The sequence below is a fragment of the Enhydra lutris genome, unplaced genomic scaffold (assembly GCF_002288905.1).
Source record: "Enhydra lutris kenyoni isolate GAN:26980312 unplaced genomic scaffold, ASM228890v2 scaffoldscaffold5, whole genome shotgun sequence".
Classification (NCBI taxonomy): Eukaryota; Metazoa; Chordata; class Mammalia; order Carnivora; family Mustelidae; genus Enhydra; species Enhydra lutris.
In genome coordinates this window covers 37,770,588-37,793,390 of record NW_019154089.1, presented here as the reverse complement: position 1 = coordinate 37,793,390, position 22,803 = coordinate 37,770,588, and the positions used below count along the sequence as shown (strand labels likewise).

The window sequence follows — 22,803 nt, the reverse complement described above, 5'->3', positions numbered from 1 at the left end:
CAGTATGGAGGTTCCTCAAACAGTTGAAAATAGAGCTACCCTATGACCCACCAATTGCACTACTGGGTATTTATCCTGAAGATACAAATGTAGTGATCCCAAGGGACACATGCACCCCAATGTTCATAGCAGCAATGTCCACAATAGCCAAACTATGGAAAGAGCCCAAATGTCCATCAACAGATGAAAGGATAAAGAAGATGTGGTGTGTGTATATATATATATATATAATGGAATACTATGCAGTCATCAAAAAATGAAATCTTGCTATTTGCAACCACGTGGTAGAACTAGAGCATATTATGCTAAGTTAAATAAGTGAGTCAAAGAAAGACAATTTTCATATGATCTCACTGATAGGAGGAATTTGAGAAACAAGACAGAGGATCATAGGGGAAGGGAGGGAAAAATGAAACAAGATGAAACCAGAGAGGGAGACAAACCATAAGAGATTATTAATCTCAGGAAACAAATTGAGGGTTGATGGAGGGGAAGGAGGTGGGAGAGATGGGGTGCTTGGGTGATGGACATTGGGGAGAGTATGTGCTATGGTGAATGCTGTGAATTGTTTAAGACTGATGAGTCACAGATCTGTACCCCTGAAACAAATAATACATTATATATTGATTAAAAAAAAAATTCCTGAACCCCTAACGATGCAGTGGCTAGAGGGTTGTCCATGACCCACAAAGGAGTCAGGATTGGCTTTATCATCCCTTCTCTGATTCTTTCCATCATTCATGCCCAGAGTGTGTTCCCTTGTTAAAACCGAACTAGATACTAAGCAAATTGCAATTACGGATAGTATTTCAAGCATTCCTACGAATGTGAGTTATTTGTGTTAACATTTTGCTTCTTTTGAGACATCCTCTTTCTTAAGATGCAAAAACCTGTTTCTTCCCATTCTGACTGTTGTGATTAGGCCTTGTGTGTTCTATCATCGTGCACACAAATCTCCTGAGGATCTTATTAAAATACAGATGCTGGTTCAGTAGGTCTGGGCTGGGGCCTGGGATTCTACTTTCCTAACAAACTCCATGCAATGCCAAAAGTGCTGGTCCATGGAGCACACTTTGAATTAAAGACGGGTCTCTAAATGATCACGGAAGGAGACACACAGTGTGGTGAGCAGGAAATCAATATGACTACGAGAGAAGTTCTACCTTCTAGCCAAGAGCCATCTTGACCCTCCACCCCATGCAGTCATTTTCTATAAAATCCTGCAATCTGAGTCCCATTTAGCAGATAACTCGCCCATCTCTTTCTTTGACTCTTGTCCAAAAACATAGGCTAAAGTATCCACAACTTTACTATTTTGAGCAGCTACTTTGATCTGACTCAAGACTGATTCCTTTTTTTTTTTAAACCATCAATCTGCCTTTCAGTTCATCCTTCAAATTTAGTGATAACCAAGAACAGTTTACCAATGTATTGACTGTTGAAGAAAGTAGTCTGTCCCTGAAAACAAAGTAATTTGAGAGAATCTAGCATTTGAGTATCTAGCATTACTCTCAAATGCTCTCAAATCTAACAAAATCTAGATTTGCTAGCATTTGAGAGTAATAGTTAATATTTGCTTTAGATTTAGTTCCAGGCAGTTTGTGATATTTCAAAATTTAACCATCTGTGTCAGGGCTCTACCTCTTTTAATTATCAGATCCAGACCAATTCCCTAATGTCAATCCCTCCTGATGGGTGGAACCAAGATGTAGGTTCTCTTCCACCTGCCTGCTCCATGTCATACCTAAGTTCAAGTAGGTGGAAAACTTCCAGATTTCCTCCATGGTCTTGAAGGTGATGAGGAATTGAGCCCTCTGGGACTGGATGCCCACCAGCCTGGCTGAGAGGTCCTGGGTAAAGAGAAGAGTGAGTCAGCCTGGGATGACCATATGCTGTTAACAAACTCAGACAAGTGCAAAATGCTTCGTATAAATTTCAAAATAAATTGATTGTAGCACTGGAGTTTTCTTACACCACACACACACATGCACACACACAAAAACAAAAACAAAAATAGAAAAAGAAAAAAAGGAAATAAACTAAAAGTCCATCAATAGGAGACTGGATAAAATGAATTCTGATTCACCCATGCAATAGAACATTATGATACTACGCAGCCGTAAAAGAGAGTGAGGAAATTCTTTGTGCTCTGAGGCAGCCTCCAAAATATCCCGTTACACAGAACAATAGCAGCAACAGAAGGAACCAGGATGCAGAACTACGTGCAAAGAATTCTACCTTTCGTGTTTAAAAAAAAAAAAAAAAAAAGGAGGAGGATGGGGGAAGGTGAAGGATAAATAAAAGAAGGCACATTGGAAGCAAGTTTGTGAATCTATGTCTAATGATTATTTTTATAAAGTTGACAAATGGAAAAAGCAAATTACACAAAAAACAAAAACAAAAATCATCCACAGTCCCTCCTCCAGGAGCTCATCTTGGTTAACACTTCAGTGTATTAACTTTGAATCCTTTTTCCTATGCATGATTCTATTTCTATAAATAGAATCACATTCCATAAATTGTTTTGTAATCTTTGGAAACGAACCATCTCTCACATCATTAATCAATTTACAGTATTTGTAACAGTTACTCATGCCATTATTACATTAACAAAGTTCTTAGCATTTCATTACGGTTAGACGATTGAGTTGTTTTCATTTTTTTTACCCTCCTGAACAGTATGGTGATAAACATCCTAGAGCTAAATGTTTGTATACATCTTTGAGGTTTTGACAAAAGTAATTCTGAGATGTGCAGTTGGGAATGTAGATATTCACGTTTTCCATCCTAAAATGCCCTCTAGAAAGGCTGGGCTGTGCCAATTTGCATGCTCCCCCTCTCCCTTTTTTTTTTTTTTTTTTAGTACCTGAGAAAATAGGCCTGACCTACTGTACAGACTTGGTTTTCCCCTAAAATCTTTCTCTGTTGCTTGTCCAAGCTTCTAGAGTTGACTATCATGAGTGATGGTCAGAACATCCTTCCTCCCCCAGGCCAGGTCCTGCCATCAAAGATCAACCCCTGGAACACTGTTGTGGGGGAACCCTGTGGAAAGAAGAAGAGTATAGAAAGAGAGGAAGGAAGAGAACCCATACCAGGCCCCAGGAGTCCCCAGATCCTGTTGATAAGGGAAGGGATTCTGGATAAATACTGATTTCCTGGAGATTCATCCATTGTTATGCACTCTACTCCTCTACCAACAATGCCTCATTTAACTCACAATAACCCTACGCAAAGAGTACAATTACACTACTTAATCCATTCAAGATGCACTTTTACCACACTTAATCACTTCTGAAGTTAAAGATAAAGACTTGTGACATCATACTTAACTGGCAGCATTTCTTTCCCCTTCTTCGAGGTATAGAAAATATCGCTGCATTTTATAATGAAGCAGCATCTCAGATTTATTTATTTTTTTTAAAGATTTTATTTATTTATTTGACAGAGAGATCACAAGCAGGCAGAGAGGCAGGCAGAGAGAGAGGAGGAAGCAGGCTCCCCTAGAGAGCAGAGAGCCCGATGCGGGGCTCGATCCCAGGACTCTGAGATCATGACCTGAGCCGAAGGCAGCGGCTTAACCCACTGAGCCACCCAGGCGCCCCAGCATCTCAGATTTAATAGAAGATGGCATTATCCGTATGTTATAGTCAAGGAAGCCCAGGTACGGACAGGTTAAGCAGTTGCCCCTGGTCACCTGTGCTTACGCGGTGGCCCCTGACGGGAGCCTAGATCCGGCTGACTCCAGGTCCCTGCTCCCTTGCACAAGCTGGCCCAGCTCAACCTTCAGCCCAGCAGATCACCTGACTCAATCCAACCCAGCCCTGGCCCACACCAAAAGTGACTCAAATTTTTAAAAGAACTATGGTGCCAGTTAGCAGTTCATGCCTCCAACTTTCTGAATTCTAGAAATTTAAAAAAAAAAAAAAACCCTACTATTTATAATTTCCCTGCTATTTAGGGAGAACGTGCCACCACCCAAGCCAAGTGCCAAGCTCTCTACAGATACTGACTCACCGGCTCCTCCCAACAAACCAGTCTTTTTTTTTTTTTTTAACGTGACAGATTAATAGAACATGTTTCCCTTTTTAATTTGTATCAAATTAATTCAGAGACTATAAAAATAACTAGAACATATTAGCTTATTACATGAAGTAATATTCTTTCTCTCCCACCTCTAGTTGCAACAACTTCTAACCATTTCTGACTTTGGTTTTCTTTGTAAGTCCCTCCTAGGGGACACCTGGGTGGCTCAGTCAGTTAAGTGTCTGCTTTCAGCTTGGGTCTTGATCCCAGGGTCCTGGGATCCATCCCTATGTTGGGCTCCCTGCTCAACAGAAGGTCTGATTCTCTCTCTCCCTCTTTCTGCTGCTCCTCCTGCTTGTGCTCTCCCTGTCAAATAAGTGGATAAATTCTTAAAAAGAAAAAAAAAAGTTCCTCCTAAACTGTAAATAATTTGGTCACACCCTTCTTCCTTGGTTTAACAACTGAAGGTACTAGCTATCCACTATGAAAGAGGAAGGACTGGTTTATTTACTTTATTGCCTTTTTCTCCTCTCATTCTAAAATATATAGTTATTAATTTTTGAATGGCAATTTTGGTACCTCAGGGGAAAAAAGTATACTTAGTGGTTACCCGTGGTGAGGAAAGGGGATGGAAGGGGTTACTATTTAGTAGATATAGAGTTTCAGTTTGGGATGATGAAAAAGTTCTGGAATGAATAGTGGTGATGGGTACTTAACAATGTTGAGTGCATTGATGCTATTGAAATGTACACAGAAAATAATTAACATTGAAAATTTACATTATATCTATCTTATCACAATGAAAAAAAAAACAACAAAATTCAAATTTATCACATTTTTTAAGAGGTAAATATCATAACAATTCTCGTCCTAGACAGGTGAGTCACTTGTAGAAGGTCAAAGAGCCATGAGTGGCAGATTTTAAACCATTTTTTCTCTGACTCTGCAACCCCAGAGATTGCCCCCTTCTGAGTCGTGCCTATTTTTGCCAAGCCGCAAATGTGTAGATTTCATTCATTCTTTCCTTCCTTTAGCTGTTTTCTTGAGAGCCTACTCTGTTCCCGGCGCTGTCCTAGGTGCTGGCGAGCCTTGCCGCAGCCGGACACAAGGCAGGGTCAGCACCGCATGGGGCCACCCCAGCTCACCTGAAACAGGGCACGCACCTCCTGGTCCTCATTCTCCAGCGCCCAGAGCCGCCTCCTGGCCGCTTCCTGCAGGAGGCCATTTACACACCGCTGGGAGCGGCTCTTCACACTGAAGGAGAGCGTCAGATCTTAAAGAGAAAAGACAGGAATGCCAATCAGGGCAGGCTGGAAATGCAACAAAAGGGAAAAAAGAATTAGGTGAACCCCAATGTTTTCCCACACCTAAATCTTAAATTGGTGCCCTCATTAATTAGAGATTATAAGTAATCTTCACGATCTCCTGAGCACCTCCTTTAAAATGACCTCCCAGGGGGAAAAAAGAAAGAAAGAAGAGGCTGAAGCCTGGGAATGTTCTGGAATCCCAGGAGTTGCTGTTGTTATTTCTGCTTTGAACAAGGTATATTTCTAGGCTGCCTGGCACCAAGGTGACAGTGCCAACAAAAAGAGCTAGACATATACACCTTCCTGTGGATGACTTGTGGAAGTTTTGAACAAATACTAATTTATTTCTATATGTGAAAATCATTTATATGTCAAATCTATGATATGTAATAGATGGTCTATACTTTATGCATTATGTATACACCATACATTTTCTCTAAACTGTTTCTAATGATGAGTCCATTAATGTTTTCCAGGATAGTTGCTTAATGTACTAAAGTCTACGTTTAATTTCTTTGAAATGCACATTTATTCAACCAATACTCTGAGCAAAAGCTGTCTCAGGTCCTGGGATACAGCAGGAAACAAAATTGACATGGTCCCTGTTCTCATGGAGCTCGTATTCTTTGCAAGTAACTGATTCTATGAACACAATACATTCAGATAGAGAAAAGCGCTAGGAAAGCAATGTAATCAGGTTAACAGCGTGATGCAGTGGTTGCAAGGGGCAGGGGTGCGCCTCAGACGGTGTTGTTGGAAAAGGCCACCCTGAGGAGGTTCATCTTATAACGGCACTTTGCCACGTCTTCTTTAGGCGATAAGTAGCAATCTTGTTAATTATCAAACACAATGAACCAAAAAGTCATTGGACTGGATAATCATGGAGGTCTCCTTTCAAGCCTTAACTTGCCAGGGACTTTGCCAATCCCTGAGCCCATTAAAGACAGCCCTTTTCATGCTGGCCGGGTAACACAAAGCAGCCTGGACTCCTATGTTTAAAAGGCCCATTTTTAACCTAGAAGTTCTAAAAATGCTGTGGCTGCCGTCCAGCTCCAATAGGACATCCGCAACTGACCTGGCATGGGTGCAAACTGCGGGCAGAAGTTTTCCACTCTGTTCCTCCCTGGCCTGTGTTCTAACCTCAACCAACCCTCCATCTTCAGCCGTCCTACCCAGCCCTCTGGCTGGTAGCCTCACAGATCAGCACACTGACCTCTAAGAGGAGACTAAGCCAGGGAGGTGGAGTCACACAGACCTGGGCTCAAGGCTTGGCTCTGCCCTCCCTCGCTGTGCCTTGCTGAACAGTTAATTATCTCTCTACACTTGACTTTTCCCATTAGCAAAATGACTTGCCGAGTATCTATTTCACAGGGCTTTTAAGAGGCTTACAAAGGAGATTATGCATATAAAGCTTTTTGTTCAGTGCCTCCTACATAATAAATATTCAATTAACACATTAAGCGTTAGCTGTTGACTCTCACAAACTCCCCCACCCCAGCACTGCAGGGATTACTGTCTCTCTGCCCTCATCTTGTCACACCTGTAATCAACCCAGACTCCGACTGTGACTTCTTTTCACCAAATCCATCTCTCCTGTCCTTCCACAGCCTGATCCAAACTCCTTTCTAGAATCTCTCACAATAGTCCCCAGTGAATGACAGCCTTCAGTGTGGATCTCCTTGCCCCAAATATGAATCCACAGATATGTCACTCAAAAGACCTGAATTTACCTTTTTACGAAGATGGCGCCGAAAGCTAAGAAGGAAGACCTTGCCCCTCCCAAAGCCGAAGCCAAAGCAAAGGCTTTGAAGGCCAAGAAAGCGGTGCTGAAAGGCGTCCACAGTCACAAAAAAAGAAGATCCGCACATCACCTACGTTCCGACGACCCAAGACTCTGCGTCTCTGAAGGCAGCCCAAATACCCTCGAAAGAGCGCCCCCAGGAGAAACAAGCTTGATCACTATGCCATCATCAAGTTCCCCCTGACTACTGAGTCAGCCATGAAGAAAATAGAAGACAACAACACACTTGTGTTCATTGTGGATGTCAAGGCCAACAAGCACCAGATCAAACAGGCTGTGAAGAAGCTCTATGACATTGATGTAGCCAAGGTCAACACCTTAATCAGGCCTGATGGAGAGAAGAAGGCATACGTTCGGCTGGCCCCTGACTATGATGCTTTGGATGTTGCCAACAAAATTGGGATCATCTAAACTGAGTCCAGCTGGCTAAATCTAAATACAGTTTTTTCATGATAAAAAAAAAAAAAAGACCTGAATTTAAATAAGCAAACTGCCTTTGAGATCTTGACATGTAAGAGTGGCCACTCAGAGCCTCCCGTCTGGGCCCACTGTGAGATCCAGTGGTCCCCTCAGCATGACCAGACAGGGAAATAAATCAAGCTCACTCCAGTGTTAGTATGAAATACACTTTGCCATTTTTTTTTAAGTCCTTCTGAATACCGGTGGTTTAATCATGTTAATGTATCTGATTGATTTTGTCCGTGACTCTTCCGCATGAAGGAGAGATTGGAGGCTGGGGTAGAATATCCCCTTCTCACTCAGTGACTTTCCTGGAAACAGCATCACGGTGGAAAATGCTAAAAGACAGACAAGTTCAGCCCCTCATTTGTTCATTGGGCTTCATGCACTGATAAGGCAAAATGCTGACTGTACTGCTTTCTGGAAACAAAAGGTGGCAAGTCACCTTTGTCAAGGACAGCCCAAGCTAACAGGCAAAGAGGCAGACTGATACAAGAACAAGAAAGGGCAAGGTTTTTCTCGTGGCCAGCCCAGCAGTTTGACTGAATTTACAACTGGGGAAGGAAGGAACCTGGTATGACATGTACACACCATCTATTTACCTGGTCTCTGTACTTTGAACTGTTCTTAATGTAAATCTTTTTCACAAATCAATCGTTTGTCTGCCCAAGAGAAGTACGTGTTTGGAGGGACAATGAAGCATGGTGGCTATGAACAAGGACAGGGGCTTGAACCCGTGTCTCATCACAGACTGGCCGTGTTTGCGGCAGTGGGGAGGTTGCCTTTCTCTCTGAGACTCTGGCACCTTTGACATGGGGTACTTGGGGGCACCCCTTAGACGTGTGCACGTGAGAATGAGAGGCAGTCATTTAGCACCTACTTGGCACACGACTTGCCCTCCAAAATGGCTCCTGTTACTGGAGGACAGATGCTGGGTTTTCCTCAGGTTGATCCCCAGAGCTTCCGGCACAAAGTTCAACCCAGGCATAGAGCCCTCTGCTGCCAACTTCCCGCCAGTTCTGCTGAGGTCTCTAACCCAGAACCTTGTGAAAGACATGTCTTGAGAATAAGATTTCCTTCACATTAATTTCAAAATCTTGTTCTGCTTCTGAAAGATTCATACAGGGGCTCTTCTGCTGGTCGCCTCTCACCCCGCATATTCAACCCTTTATTCACTTACGCATTTATTCAATAAGGGATTATCGAGAACCTGCTATGTATAAGGTACTGTATATAGACTACAAACATGACCTGCAAATATTTACTCAACCCTTTGTGTATTTATTTACCAAACATTTTCTGAAAAACCAGCCATGTATAAATAACTCTTTAAGATACCATGTAGAATAAATATAGAAGTATCCCAAAAAATTAATGCTGCCCTCTGGCACCTTAAAATTTAATTGCTGATATACTTTTTTTGTAGAGAAAATATGTATGGAGCTCCTAACATGGCCTAGATTGTGAAGGTATTTGAGTGTTCACTTGAAAAGCTTTCATCTTGCAGGCAATGGAGAGCATTGGAAAGTTTGAAAGCAAGTGGATACCATGGTCAAGGTCGTGCCTACAAAGATGCATTTGGTGCTGGTGCCTAGAAAGGATAAAAGGAAGGGAGCCTGCAAGTGAGAGAGATAAGGAGGGTACTATGGTATTCTACTTGGAAAATATGAAAAAAAAATGGGGCTTCTCTTCAGGAGCTTAGATACCTGGATTCATGTTCTGTGGCAGGCAACATCTTTCCTTGTCTTCAGATGAGGCTATAAACTCACTTGATACGGTTGGATCTTTGGAAGGAGTTTCTTTACCTGGAGGAGAGCAAATGAAAAAGCATTCGTGTGAGTGTAAGCAAGTTATAAGCATGGACTGCAAATCATGGTCAAGTGACCATTTTGTCTCCAGGGCAGGTGGCCTGGAAGAATTCTCCTTGCTAGCACCCTTGCCTAATAATTATTCGGTACTCAACAGTCATGCCTCTCATCTCAATTCTTCAGTAGCCTGAGTATCCCTGTTTTATTTAAGGTAAATAAATAAAACAGATCCCTACCCACAGGTCAGACTGAGTATCACGGCTGAGGACTGAGGACACTGAAATGCTCAATATATGTTGAAGCTACAAGGTCATTAAAGATTTGACTGCAGCAAAGTTTAAGGTAATGGGTGGATAACGGAAGTGCTGGAGCAGAGCCAGGGAAGGTGGCATCATGAAGGAGATGGCAGGACATGCTTGTAATGGACTTGAAATGTATTGATGGCCCCCAGACTGTTTGCCCACTAGAGTCTTGTATGGGGCCTCTCCTCAGATCTCCAAAATGTTCATGTCTTTGCTGCTGTTGAATTGGAGCAGAAAGGGGAAGAAAGAAGAGGCTTAGGGAGGAGGCACTTTTGACAGCAGAGAGTTGAAAAGAGAAGAGTGTACAGCTGTAAAGCATGAGGCAGTGGATATAAACGAATAAAGGGAAATTTCATAAGCACCACTATGAAATGTGGGCCTCCCTCGTGATATCCCCAAGATACAAGAGAACTCAACATTACTTTTATTTACTCTTTTCCTTTGACCATGAGACTGTTCAAGGACTATACCAGGGTGGGGGATCAGAATATTATAAGCACTACCTGGGCCTGGAAAGAGGGATTAGGAATCTTGGCTCTACCACTGTTTGCAAGCCCCTCACTTCTCCCAGTTTCTTTGATTGTAAAATTGTGCTGGATCGGAGTCAAGCAGACCTACCCATTTTGCATTGTGGACCTGTTCTTCTACTGATGCAGCCCAAGACGGATAAGGCACCAGCCATCACACTCCATCCACTCACTGCTGATGAATGGTGACCCCAGATCCTCACATGGCTGCCAGGAGTCTGGGCCTCTGCTCCCTGCTCCAGGCCTACGCAGCGAGATTTTTGACACCAAGTGTCACCCATTTTGACACCCAAGTGGAGGACCTTCCATTTCTTCATAGTGAGAGCGGTTAGCACTTTTGGGGGTGATGTATAGGGAGAATGAAATGGACTTGGGTTTGAATAGGCAGAAGGAAGGACCTGTCAGCTCACAGCTTCTCATCTTGTTAGGGGTTCAGTGTAGAAAGCAGCTTAGCGGGAAAGCTGAGAGTAATGAGCTATCATTGAACTAGATCATTTTGTACTTCTGCCCCTAGGAACCAAAGGTATCTGGAGCAAAAAGGCACTGGCTTGGGAATCATGAGATAAGAGGTTGAGCACAAATCAGATTCTCCCATACATTAGTTAATGACCTTGGGCAAGACATTTCATCCATCCATTTTCTGAGGTTTCACTTTTCCCACTCGCAAATGACAGATTGATCTGAGTTAGTGGTTCTCAACTCTGACTGCCTGTTTGAATCACTCAGATTGCTTTTTAAAAATAGCAGCGCCTGAGCCACATCTCCAGGAAGGCTGATTGATGTGGTCCATAGTGCAGCCCAGCCATAGAAATTCTTTTAAGTTCCCCAAACGATTCTAATTTGAGCCAGTGTTTGGAATGATACATCTAGACTGGTGCTTCTCAAACTTTCATGTGTGTATGAAAGGCCTGAGAGTATTGGTAAAATTTAGATTCTGCCTCAATAGGTTGAAAGCCTAAGGTTCTGCGTGTCTAATGTGTTCCTGGAGTTGGGCGGGGGGGGGGGGGGTTATGGGGTTGTCTACTGCTGGTCCCAGGATCACACTTGGAGTGGCCACCTGCTTCTCTACTCTGTGACAATTTGAAAAGTGATAGACAAGGGGCCAGAGGCCATCACAAACAACATTTTTCTTTTCTTTTCTTTTCTTTTTTTTGTTTTGTTCTTTTTTGTTATTCTTTCTTTCTTTTCCCCCACCCAGTGAATTTTCAAAGTTTGAATTTGAATTGCTCAACATCACTCAGAAATTGGGATATTTTACATAACCCAGATGCTTGGCTTGACTTTGAAAACAGGAAGATCTGTAGTTTGGGACCCTCGGTTTCATGTGGCCCCAGTCAGCTGGAGCCAAGCATTTGCAGTCCCTCTGCAGTCATTCGTTCTTCTCTCACCACCACAGTCTGCACACCATCAAATTTATTCATTCCCATCTGGCCCCCTCGAACTATGAAAGAGCGTCCCCATCCTAAGACTGCATGGAAAGAAACTACGGTTTAAGGATGGTGAATGCCCACCCTGTAAGTCCACCTTGAAGAAGGACATTCGTGGCACCCTGCTTTGAGGGAGAGGGCAGGGCAGAAAGCTCTGAAAAGATGTGTGAGGTTTAGAGCAGAAAATGGCAGGTTTCACAGGCCATAATTTATAGACTGCATCAGAATTACCTAGGTGCTGGGTTTTAAAGAGTTGTCTGTCCAAGCCAACTGGTAGAAGAATAGAGAAGAGGGACGCCTGGATGGCTCAGTCAGTGAAGCATCTGCTTTGGGCTAAAGTCATGATCCCAAGGTCCTGGGATGGAGCCCCATATCGGGTTCCCTGCTCAGCAGGGAGCCTGCTTCTTCCTCTCCCTCTGCCCTTCCCCCTGCTCATGCGTACACGCTCTCTCTCTGACAAATAAATAAATACGATCTTAAAAAGAAAAAAAGAAAAAGAAAAAGAAAGAAGAATATCTGCATGACTTGAAGTAACCAGCTCTTTCCTAAACCGGAATTTCCCATTTCCTAAATGGGAAAGCATTACCCACCCCCCAACACACATACAAATAATAAATAAAATGAAGAACTTTTGTTGATCAAAAGATGCAAATAACAGACCGAAAGGTAAGTGAGGGAGTCGAAGAAAATATAAAGAATGTATAGAATGTAAAGAACTCAAATCCAGAATATATGAAGAATTCTAAGCAGCTTTCAGAAACAGATAAGCAACCTGCTAGAAAAATGGACCAAAGGTGGGGTGCCTGGGTGGCTCAGTGGGTTAAGCCTCTGCCTTTGGCTCAGGTCATGATCTCAGGGTCCTGGGATCAAGCCCTGCAGCAGGGAGCCTGCTTCCCCCTTTCTCTCTCCCTGCCTCTCTGCCTACTTGTGATCTCTCTCTCTCTGTTAAATAAATAAGTAAAATCTTTAAAAAAAAATTACAGTGGAACACCTCCACACAGACCGGCTAAAATAAAAAAGACTGATAGAACTCCCATCCCATATACAGCAAGTGTGAGACTAAGGCTTGAAGATTTTTTGCTTGGGAAAAACTGAATTATCAGTTCAAGTTGGATATATGCATGCAGTAAGATCCAGAAATTCTATTCCTAGGCATATACTCAAAAGAATACGTATATGTGTTCACCAAAATGCATCTACTAAAATATTCACAGCAGCAATATGGATAATATGCAGAACCTGGCAACAGCCCAAATGTCCCTCTACACAAGAATGGGTAAGTAAGTGCCGGTCTATACCATTAAGTACAATAAATGAACGGCAACCCCAGGAAGCAGCAGAGATGGATATATTCACCTTGTGAAAATTCACTGAGCGGTACATATGTGATTTTGAGGATAGTTCTATATAAACGGTAAATTTTAATAGAAGAAAATTTTAGAAATATTCCTTGAGCTCTTCTCTACCTACTTCACCTCCAAATATCTAGGGGTAGATCTGGAGATGTGCATTTTCAATGAGCATTTTTGAGGATTTCTCTTGTCCTCTAAAGTGTGAGAATCTCCGGAGTAGAGAGAGCCTGTGTGCCAGCTGCCTGGGGACCCATGAGCCAGAGGGTGGCCGCTTGAGAGACAAGAAGGAATCTGGAAAATTTGGGTGAGCCACATAATATGAAGAACAGCACAGGGATTCATAGTTTACAGAGCTCTTTGGCACATGGACTATATTTCAACATGAAAGAGTATGAAGACTTAGCTGGGCCTTAAAAAGGGACTAGAGACAAATCACGGCAAAAAGCTATCATATAGAATACAGTATGTTTAAAAAAGATGTATGATTTTTTTAATGACTGAAAGGAAAGAGACCAGAAGGTCCATAGAGGCTAGTGCTGGGTCATTTTTCATTATATTTTTGTCTACTTTTGTCTACTTTCCAAATATTCTGTAATAGACGCACATTTGTTTTCTAACACTGGAGGCAGGTAGAGAAGTGACTAAGAGCTAAGACAGCAATGACACAGTCCCATACTCAACCTTGAGCTTCCTCATTAGCCAGATGAGCCCCATAAACCCAGTCCATGGGGTTCAAGCAGGGCTGACTCCATTCTCAGCTCCAAAAGTGAGCACCGGACTCAAGCATAAGCTAATCACGTTATGTTATCCCATGGCCACATAAGCAAGGTGGAGCCAATGAGAACTGGTCCTCGGACCCACATCAGCACTCTGCAGGAAGAGATTTCTTTCCGTTGCACCTGGAACTGTGGCTATGACAGCTCGGTGGGGCCTACCCTCCGGTGAAGGTGTGCCTGAGGTTGAGGCCAAACCCAGTTAAAGTTTAGGAGTTTAGGAAAGCTAACTTTCTGATAATATAATTTGGCTATCTTGATCTGACCATACCTAAAGCCAACAACCCCTGGACTTTTCATTTATGAATCAACAAGTTACTTTTGGTATAAGCTAGTTTCATTTTTGTTCTTATTATTATTATGGGTGAGAAAAAGGTACTAATTTAAAAAAAATTGACATTTAGTTAAAAACTGCCAAACTCCTTTCCAAAACTGCTATACCGTTTTGCATTCCCATCAGCAATGTAAGAGAGTTCTGGTTTCTGGTTACTCCGTATCCCCCACCAACCTCTGAAAGTACCGGGTTTTTTAATTTTAGCCGTTCTGTGGGTGTGTAGCTTTATCTCACTGTTTCAGTTGACATTTCCTTAATAACTAATGATATTGAGCCTTTCTTTCATGTGCTTATTTACCATACATACATTTTTCTGAATGAAAGTGTCTTTACAAACATTTTGCTCCATTGCATTAGGTTATTTACCTCCTCATTATTGAGTTATAAGGGTGGGGTTTTTAGGTCTTATTTATTTATTTGCCAGAGAGAGAGCAGAAGGCCGAGCAGGTGGAGGGAGAAGGAGACTCCCCACTGAGCGAGGAGCCCTATGTGGGACTCAATCCAAGGACCCTGGGATCATGACCTGAGCCGAAGGCAGAAGCTTAACTGACTAAGACACCCAGGTGTCCCAGGGTGGTTTTTGTTTGTTTGTTTTTTAGTGTTCTGGATACAAATATCAGATGTGTGGTTTTCATGTATTATACCTGAGTCTGTGGCTTCCTTTTCATTTTCTTGGTAGATTTATATGGGGGGGGGGCAAAATTACTGGCACAGAGATCAGCAAGATAAGGGGGAATGAACTTTGCATACACAGAGACAGCAGAAGCCAGCCTGTACGTACCAGAGAGGTCAGGGATCAGAGGACTAAAATTGATAAATAAGGCAGAGTCAGGATAGGGACGGCATTTCAAAGCAAGCAGAGGAATTTAGAATAGATACAGCCAGCAATAGGGAGGCATGAAGCATTCTTGAGCATGGGAATACCATAATAACAATGGAAATTCTACCTGGGGTGGCATGAGAAGGACAGGGGAGAAGGAAAGACGAGAGGGAGGAAGGCCAGCTAAAAGCTGTACGGCAATCCAGGAGTATATGTGTGAGACTGTGCGCTGTGATTTTGGCAAATGAGAGGTGAGGGGATATCGTGAATGACGTGGTATTTTAAAGATAGAAAAGAGAAAGCATCTTGACATATCGAGGATGAGGGATAAAAATAAGGAAGAGGCAATACTTATAGAAAATGAAGAGATAAAAGGGATTTAAGAGATCATTTCGTTCTACTCCTCATTTTACTGCAAAGAAACAAAGGAGTAGTGATTCTACCAAGGTGACGTAGCAAGTTTGTGACAGAGTCAGAGGCCCTCCAGATCCCCGGGGGGCAGACCGTGCTGCCATCATGACATTAACCTGACTCCAATCTCTGAAGTCTGAAGTCGCTAATCTGGAAACATCTCACTCTCAGCAACTTGCTGGATGTGAGCCCCCACCTTCCACCCCGACTTTAAGAAGAAAACTTGAAGAAGGGTTTCTCTGCATGCATATTTTTTTTCCTTCTTTGTCCTGATGGTTACACCATTTGCAGGTTTTAATATGTAAACCTACACTGTCCTTGTTAGGACAGATGCTAATCACAGCCATGGCTCCATCTCCCTACATGGATGTCTCTCCGATCATCACGTGGAGGGAGGGGGCGGAAAGCAAGGTGCGTAACTGTATCATTTTGTTTCAGTATCAAAATCTTCAGAAAAAAATTAGTTGCAATGATTAGGGGCACATGGACATGTACCAAAAGAACAAAATCACTGAATTCATAAAAGTGATTAACACTAGGAAGGAAGGGAGGGAGGGAACTGAGACTGGGGAGAACTACCAGGGGACCCTCCTTGCCCCTGCAATGATTTTTTTTCTAAGATTTATTTATTTATTTGACAGAGAGAGAGAGAGAGAGCACAAGTAGGCAGCGAGGAAGGCAGAGAGAAAGGGAAGAAGCAGGCTCCCTGCTGAGCAGAAAGCCCGATACGGGGCTCGATCCCAGGACCCTGAGACCATGACCTGAGCAGAAGGCAGAGGCTTAACCCACTGAGCCACCCAGGCACCCTGATTTTTTTTTTTTTTTTTAAGTAAGAGAATGAAATAAAAATATTCTGAAGTGGATATGGTGTAATGTAGAAATGTGTTAGAGCTAGATGGTGGGTTTATTGTTCTGAAATTCTCTATCATCAGTAAGTTCAGAATGCCTCACAAGCTTTCTAAAGTTCAAATATGAGGCATCATTCACTATTACTAACATTCTCCCTCAATTTCCTATTATTATACTCATGATTCACATTTACCAAAAGTGTTGAAAGTTAAAAACACCAGTGATCAATATAGGCAAATGTTCTCTCTCACATCCCCCGTTTAGGAGTGTAAGTCTGCCAAATTTCTTCAAGAAAGTGTTGACGATTATGGGGCAGTGCTAGAAGCTTTTAGGTCAATGAACTTTGACATGCCTTACTCTGTGATCCTCTGTGAGCAGCTATACTTTATTAAACAGCGGCCATGGGGCGCCTGGGTGGCTCAGTGGGTTAAGCCGCTGCCTTCGGCTCAGGTCATGATCCCAGGTCCTGGGTTCAAGCCCCACATCGGGCTTTCTGCTCAACAGGGAGCCTGCTTCCTCCTCTCTCTCTGCCTGCCTCTCTGCCTACTTGTGATTTCTCTCTGTCAAATAAATAAATAAAATCTTTAAAAAATAAAAAAATAAATAAAATAAAATAAAATAAAATAAACAGCGGCCAGACTCTCCAAGGTTCCAGAAAGACAGACATGACGGCAATTGACCAGAACCAGCACCTCTCACCATGTGCACTGGGGAGATTTATGTGAGCCAATGAGAAGCATTACGGGGAACAGATGCCGCAGGCAGAGCCCACGTGTGGGAATACAGGTCACCTGGGGTGGCCAGAACCGACATTCATCATCGTGTGACACCACAGCAAACCAGCTAGGCACCTGTCCAGGGCTCAGTGTTACCAAGGGCCTCCTCCTTTCCTGCCTCCCTTCCCCTGAGGACTGCTGATTCTCCCTGTTGACTCCCCCTTAAACAGTTGTAATGGCAGAAGCAGCCAGATATAGGAGCACAGTGGAGCCAGGAATTGGGAGAAGGGTTGTAGGAATAGTCTTTACTAGGGAACAATAAAACAGCCCACAAGTACTAAGGGGTAATCAGAAGCCAAACCGTTCACCAAAGCCATGAGATGAATTATCTGATGTAATCCTCACCCAAAACTCCATGTGACAGATAGTCCCATTCAATCCAGTTTACAGACAGGAAAACTGAGGTTTGAAGAATGTAAGAGATTTGCCCAAAGTCGCAGAACTACGGAGTCACTCCAGGATATGTCTCATACTTTGTTCCATTTCTCTAGGATAAATAGGAGAGCGTAACAGGGGGTCTTTATATCAACGGTCCTCAGACCTACAACACCCCTATCATCCTCCCTAGGGAAAGGCCCTGACAAGTGCAGAAAACAGTTTGGGGACATGGCATGAGAAGCCTCGATAAAGGAAATGGTAAGTTGACTCAGAGAAATAGTGGATTCAGGATGCCAACCACTTAGTGATGCCCCAAACCAGGTGAAACAATGAAATCACTGGATAATAATGTCCTAAGAACTCTGAGGATGCTTTCTTTGGTGTTGGTTGATTGGCTGGTTGGTTTTGAGCCTCAGAACTCTTGTACATGAAATCTTGGGCTGAGAACAGGATGTCAGACAGAAGCAGATCTGCACCTGGGGCTCAGAGAGCCGGAGCAGAGCTCCCGAGGGCACCTCTGCAGGCCACGCCTACAATCCCTCCTCTTATAGATGAGCAAACAAAGGCCTAAGAGAGAGCTTGATGTGCTAGGGTCATAGAAGTATAATTAATACGGTTGACATTTCTTGTGCTTAATTCACTGTGTGTCAGGTCATTTTAAGTGTTTCACACATAGACTTAATCCCTACCACAACTCTATGAAGAATGCATAATGATATCACAAATCCACAGACGGGGGAACTAAAACAGAGAGGGTAAGTAAATTGCTCAAGTCAAGTCTAAGAACCACGATCAAGCCAGACACTGTGGCCTCAAAGACCCGGTGATTCACCATGATTATGCCTGCCCAAGTGTGGGTAGACTGAGTCAGATCTAGAACTCAGGTCCCTGGCTGGCAGACCAGGGATCCCTCATGTTCCCCCACACTCCATTCGGCATCTGCTCCTGTGGGGTACAATGGCAACAGGATTTAGCGAAAGGATCTTAAAAAAGTTTCTGAATCTTAGAAATCTGGAGAAGCAAAATGTTTTCATAGCTAGAGGTTGTGCCTTTTGTGCCAAGGGCATCATTTACGAATCTGTTTGCCTTGGCTAGGGGTTCTCCTGGGTTCCCTGACCAAGGAACCACACAGTACTCTAGGAAGACATGGAATCCTAACAAGGGTTAGGAATGAGTCCTTGGCGTGACGCTCTCCTATCTTCCAAGAAGTCCTCCCTGACTGTGCCACCTTCCTGCAAAGCTGCCACGCATCCTGATAAATTCCCTACTCAAGATGGCAGGGCCCCACCTTGGTCCTGCTCCTAAAAGAAGCAAGGAGCTTCCATTAGGGTGACTAACCACCCCGGTTGCCGGGGACTCTTCTGGTTTTAGCAGTAACTACACCCTGAGAAAGTCTTCGGGTCCAGGCAAACTGGAATGGCAGATCACCTGATGTCAAGTCCCAGATGACTTGACAATTTCTTAAGGCGACAGGTCTCCATGGCTTCAAGTTGACGTAAAAAAAATAATAATAAAAAAAAATCACACTCTAATAGGTAGGAGGTAGGAAATTGCCCGTTTCTCTCTAGTGACAGCAACCCTGATTAAAATAAGTTTGAGTGACAGAGGCCAAATTTATGACCACCCATGGGCCCCAGAGGCACTCCCTGCCCGAGGTTCCTTCCTGACCTAGGGAATCCTGGGAAGAAAAGACGGAAGGGTTAGTCACACCCTGAGAGCTGAAGCCAAGAGCAGCACCGGCTCCTCACAGAGTGAGCTCAAAGTCTCTCTTCAAGAAAAGTAGAAGTTTCCCAAGATCTACTCCCTTTTTACAAAGCCAGAATGACAAATATTGAATGAGGGAAGGAGAAGAGGGGGTCAGAAAGCAGAGCCATCTCCCCGTCTTTAAAAAAGTCGCTTTCCTTACCCAGCAGATCCCTGAGTCTTCACTGGACCAACCACGTCAAGCGAAGCCACAGGCCAAACCCAACCCACCCCCCCCACCCCCCAGGAAACTCACCTGGGCCCCAGGACAGACTCGGCTCCCCGGGAATGCAGAAGCAGCCACCCATGTGTGTATCATTCTCCCCAGGCCAAGGCCCCTGGGAACACCAGCCAAAAGAGCACTGGGAGGGGACAGCCTCCCGACAGTGTCCCTCCTCCCGCCTCCTCCCTGGCACACTAGGGACCAAAATCCAGCTCAATGCACAATGGAGCCTTTGAGATCATGCTGCTGCAGGAGGCGCAGGGAGGAGGGGAGGGGCAACCCAGCTCTCAGGACCCACAGTCCTTACCCTCTCAGGCCTCTGACTGAGGAGTAGCGCTCCTCCCTGCCTCTCTGCAGATCGCTTCAGGCCTATCAGGCTCTGGCACATTCCTCACATTCTAGGACTGAGATACACAGTTAGGTTCCTGCGGGGGAGGCCAGGGTGGGGGAGGAGGGCAGAGACCATCCCAGACATCCAGGCTGCTGTTCTCGTTCTCCCCGGACTGACTGGGTCCACACTGACTTGCCTGCCAATGAGAAAGCCATCCCCACCCAGCGTCTCTCTGGGCACACCTCCCTGGGCTCTCTGGGTGAAGGTGGGGCTGTGAACCCCAGCAGCACCGGGGAGCGACTCCTTGCCAGTGAGTGTGCGGGGACCCAGCCCCTGCTCCCAAAGCTTTAGTCAGAAAGGATCTGAAAAATAGCCCCGATGGAGCCCAGCACCTTTACAGATGAGACGCTGGAGGACCACGTCTGATAAGGCTTTGGGTATGCACAAAAACCTGGCCACCCCAGACCAGCCTCTTTCCCATTGTGGCTAAGGAGCTGATCCAGAGAATACAGCGGACACAGTACAGAAAACTTCCCGTGACATCTTTCAAAGGAGGCAGAGAAAATATGGCTGAATGTCCACAAGACTGAGCAGAGACACGACTGATTTAGTGACCAAGCTCACGGGTCACTAATTACTTATTTTCTTAATGCCTAGAGCAAAGTTCGGTGGTGAGTGAACCAAGGAGGGAGGAGAGGCAGCCAAAAGGATGCAAGGGTCTTAAGGGCTGGCGTGCGGGCTCCGTGCAGGCTGGACTGGAGGTCAGTGTCACACACATTTTAAGGAGGGGGGTGGCCATGTTTATGTTCTGGGAGGAGCACTGGGGTGATGGTGTGAAGGATGGCCCAGGGGTCAGTCTCCCTGGAGCAGTCACGAGTGTCCACTGCACACAGCAGCTCAGCCTCAGGTGACAGAGTCCGTCTTCAGTTTCAATGCTGACTCATCTTGACTCCCCGGCACTGAATGCTTGCCACGGGCCAGGCACTCAATATACATGACTGCACTTAAATCCCGTAACAGCCCCATAATGAAGGCCCTAGCAGCTCTATCCTAAGTGAGGAAACTCACAAAGAGAGGCGTATAACTTGTCCAGAGCCCCATTATCTAGGATGTCACATTTGGGACTGGAGCCCCGTTTAATTGATTCCACAGATCAGGAGCTTTACTCTTCCGACATACGAGCTCTTTCTGTGACCATGATGAAAACAAGTGCATGATCTGAAGTGAACCCTCAGAGCTTTCCGACCGCGACGGAAGGCCCAGGAGAGGTGGGCTGGGGTGGGAGGTTGGGGGAAGGACGGACAGGATCTCTCTGATCACATGGGGATCATGTGGAGGATGTTTGCTCTGCACACATCTGCCTAAAGGATCTACTTCCCATAATGTCTCATGCCTTTTCCCTCACAAAGCAGTGTTTTAGGATATTTTCTCAGACTTAAGATAAAAGAGCAAGAGTTTCTTGAGAAAATAGTCACTCAAAATTTTGGGAGGTACATGAGAATCGGACAATGAAGAGAAAGCATGGTTTAATGTGCACATGATGACCAATACTCAGATTTATCATTTCTCCTTTAGTAGCCTGCACACCATTCTTACACAGGTGCAGCAACAGAGGCCAAAATTGCACATGACCAAGACCAATGAAAAGAAGTCCATCTGTCCCGGATGACGCCCTGAGGCAGTTGGCTGAGACACACATTTTGGCAAGTCCATTCTGGATAAAGTCATTGCTTCTCTTGAGATGCAAGAAACTAGTGCTATCTTACATGTGGGTAACTCAGATGGATTAGCCTGCACAAAGGGCTTTCCAGGCAGAGAGAGCAGCAGGTTCCAAGGCCCTGAGGCTGGACCATGGGTGGCAAGTGGAAGGAAAAGCATGTGTGGTTGGAGCCTATGAGGCAGGGCAGGGTATAGAGATGTGGTTGGAGAAAGCAACTGTAGGCCAGATTGCATAAGACCTTGAAGGCTATCTAAGGACTTCAGCTTCTCCTGTGAGTGGGATGGGAGACAATGGAGGTTACTAAGTAAAGTTGTATCATGATAGATTTACAGCTTTAAAGGGTCACCCTGGCTGCTCCTTGGAAAATAGGTTGGAGGTGACTGGGTGGCTAGGTCAGTTGAGAGATAATGATGGCCTGCACCAGAGTGACAGCAGTGGACATCGTAAAATGGGCTTAGATATTAGACATATTTCTGAGTGAAGAGTGTATTAACTGAGGCTCTCCAGAGAAGTAGAATCACTAGGGTATAAATGTATCTGTGGTACAAGAAGGTCACTGCCCCACCTAAGAAGCCCCTGCTAGGCTTCAGGCAATGAAGACTATGGTGCCATGTTCCTCTGGTAAGTAGCCAGACATTCTGGTTTGTCATGGAAACCTGACATCAAGATTTGCATGTGAAGCTCCCAAACTTTTTAATGGTCACAGACTAGTCTCTCTTCAGCAGCACATACACTAAAATTGGAATGATACAGAGACCAACATGGCTTCTATGCAAGGAAGACATGCACATTCGTGAAGCATCCGCCATTTTGAGCATTGTATAGAACTGTGGAATCAGTATGTTGTTCACTGGAAACTAATATTTCACTGTATGTTAATTATACTTCAGTAAGAACAGTAAGAATTAAAAAAATGAATGCTCACAGACTAATTCAGGAAATCTTCCACAGCACTGTGTAGGACAATATTTCAGAGCAGACAAACGTGCCCATAGTCCAGATCCAGCCCAAGAGCAGCCAGCTGGACCCTTCAGATGTAAAATTGAATTGTCTTTCCTGGGAAGTTCACAATCTAGTTGGGATAATAAAATATGCATTGTAGAACTATAACTCAAGGGGAAAGCTGGAAGACAATGCCATGGGTGGAATTCTGTCCCCTCCAAAAATGATATGTGGAGGACTTAACCCCCAGAATGTGACTTTATTTGAAAATAGGATTGTTGAGGATATAATTATTTAAGTTGGGGTCATACTGGAGTGGAGAGGGCCCCTAATCCAAAATAACTGGTGTCCTTATAAAAAGAAAGCCCTCCTCTCTGCTCAGCGGGGAGCCTGCTTCCTCCTCTCTCTCTCTCTGCCTGCCTCTCTGCCTACTTGTGATCTCTCTCTCTGTCAAATAAATAAATAAAATCTTTAAAAAAAAAAAAAAAAGCCCTCTG

General features: G+C 44.2%; 1 protein-coding gene and 1 pseudogene across 1 annotated transcript in view; one reads left to right on the top strand and one right to left on the bottom strand.

Annotated features, from left to right (window-relative positions):
- LOC111141110 (SH3 domain and tetratricopeptide repeats 2) overlaps nucleotides 1–19,701 on the bottom strand; it is a 53,750-nt gene extending 34,049 nt beyond the window's left edge. Inside the window, exons 1-4 of the mRNA XM_022493450.1 lie at nucleotides 19,347–19,701; nucleotides 9,297–9,395; nucleotides 5,169–5,296; nucleotides 1,745–1,850 (exon numbers count right to left, since the gene is read on the bottom strand). Of these exons, the coding sequence (XP_022349158.1) occupies nucleotides 1,745–1,850; nucleotides 5,169–5,296; nucleotides 9,297–9,395; nucleotides 19,347–19,398 (385 nt within the window). The 5' untranslated portion in view covers nucleotides 19,399–19,701. The remainder of the gene's footprint in view (nucleotides 1–1,744; nucleotides 1,851–5,168; nucleotides 5,297–9,296; nucleotides 9,396–19,346) is intronic.
- On the top strand, nucleotides 7,073–7,581 carry LOC111141111 (annotated as a pseudogene).
- Nucleotides 19,702–22,803: the final 3,102 nt, after the last annotated feature.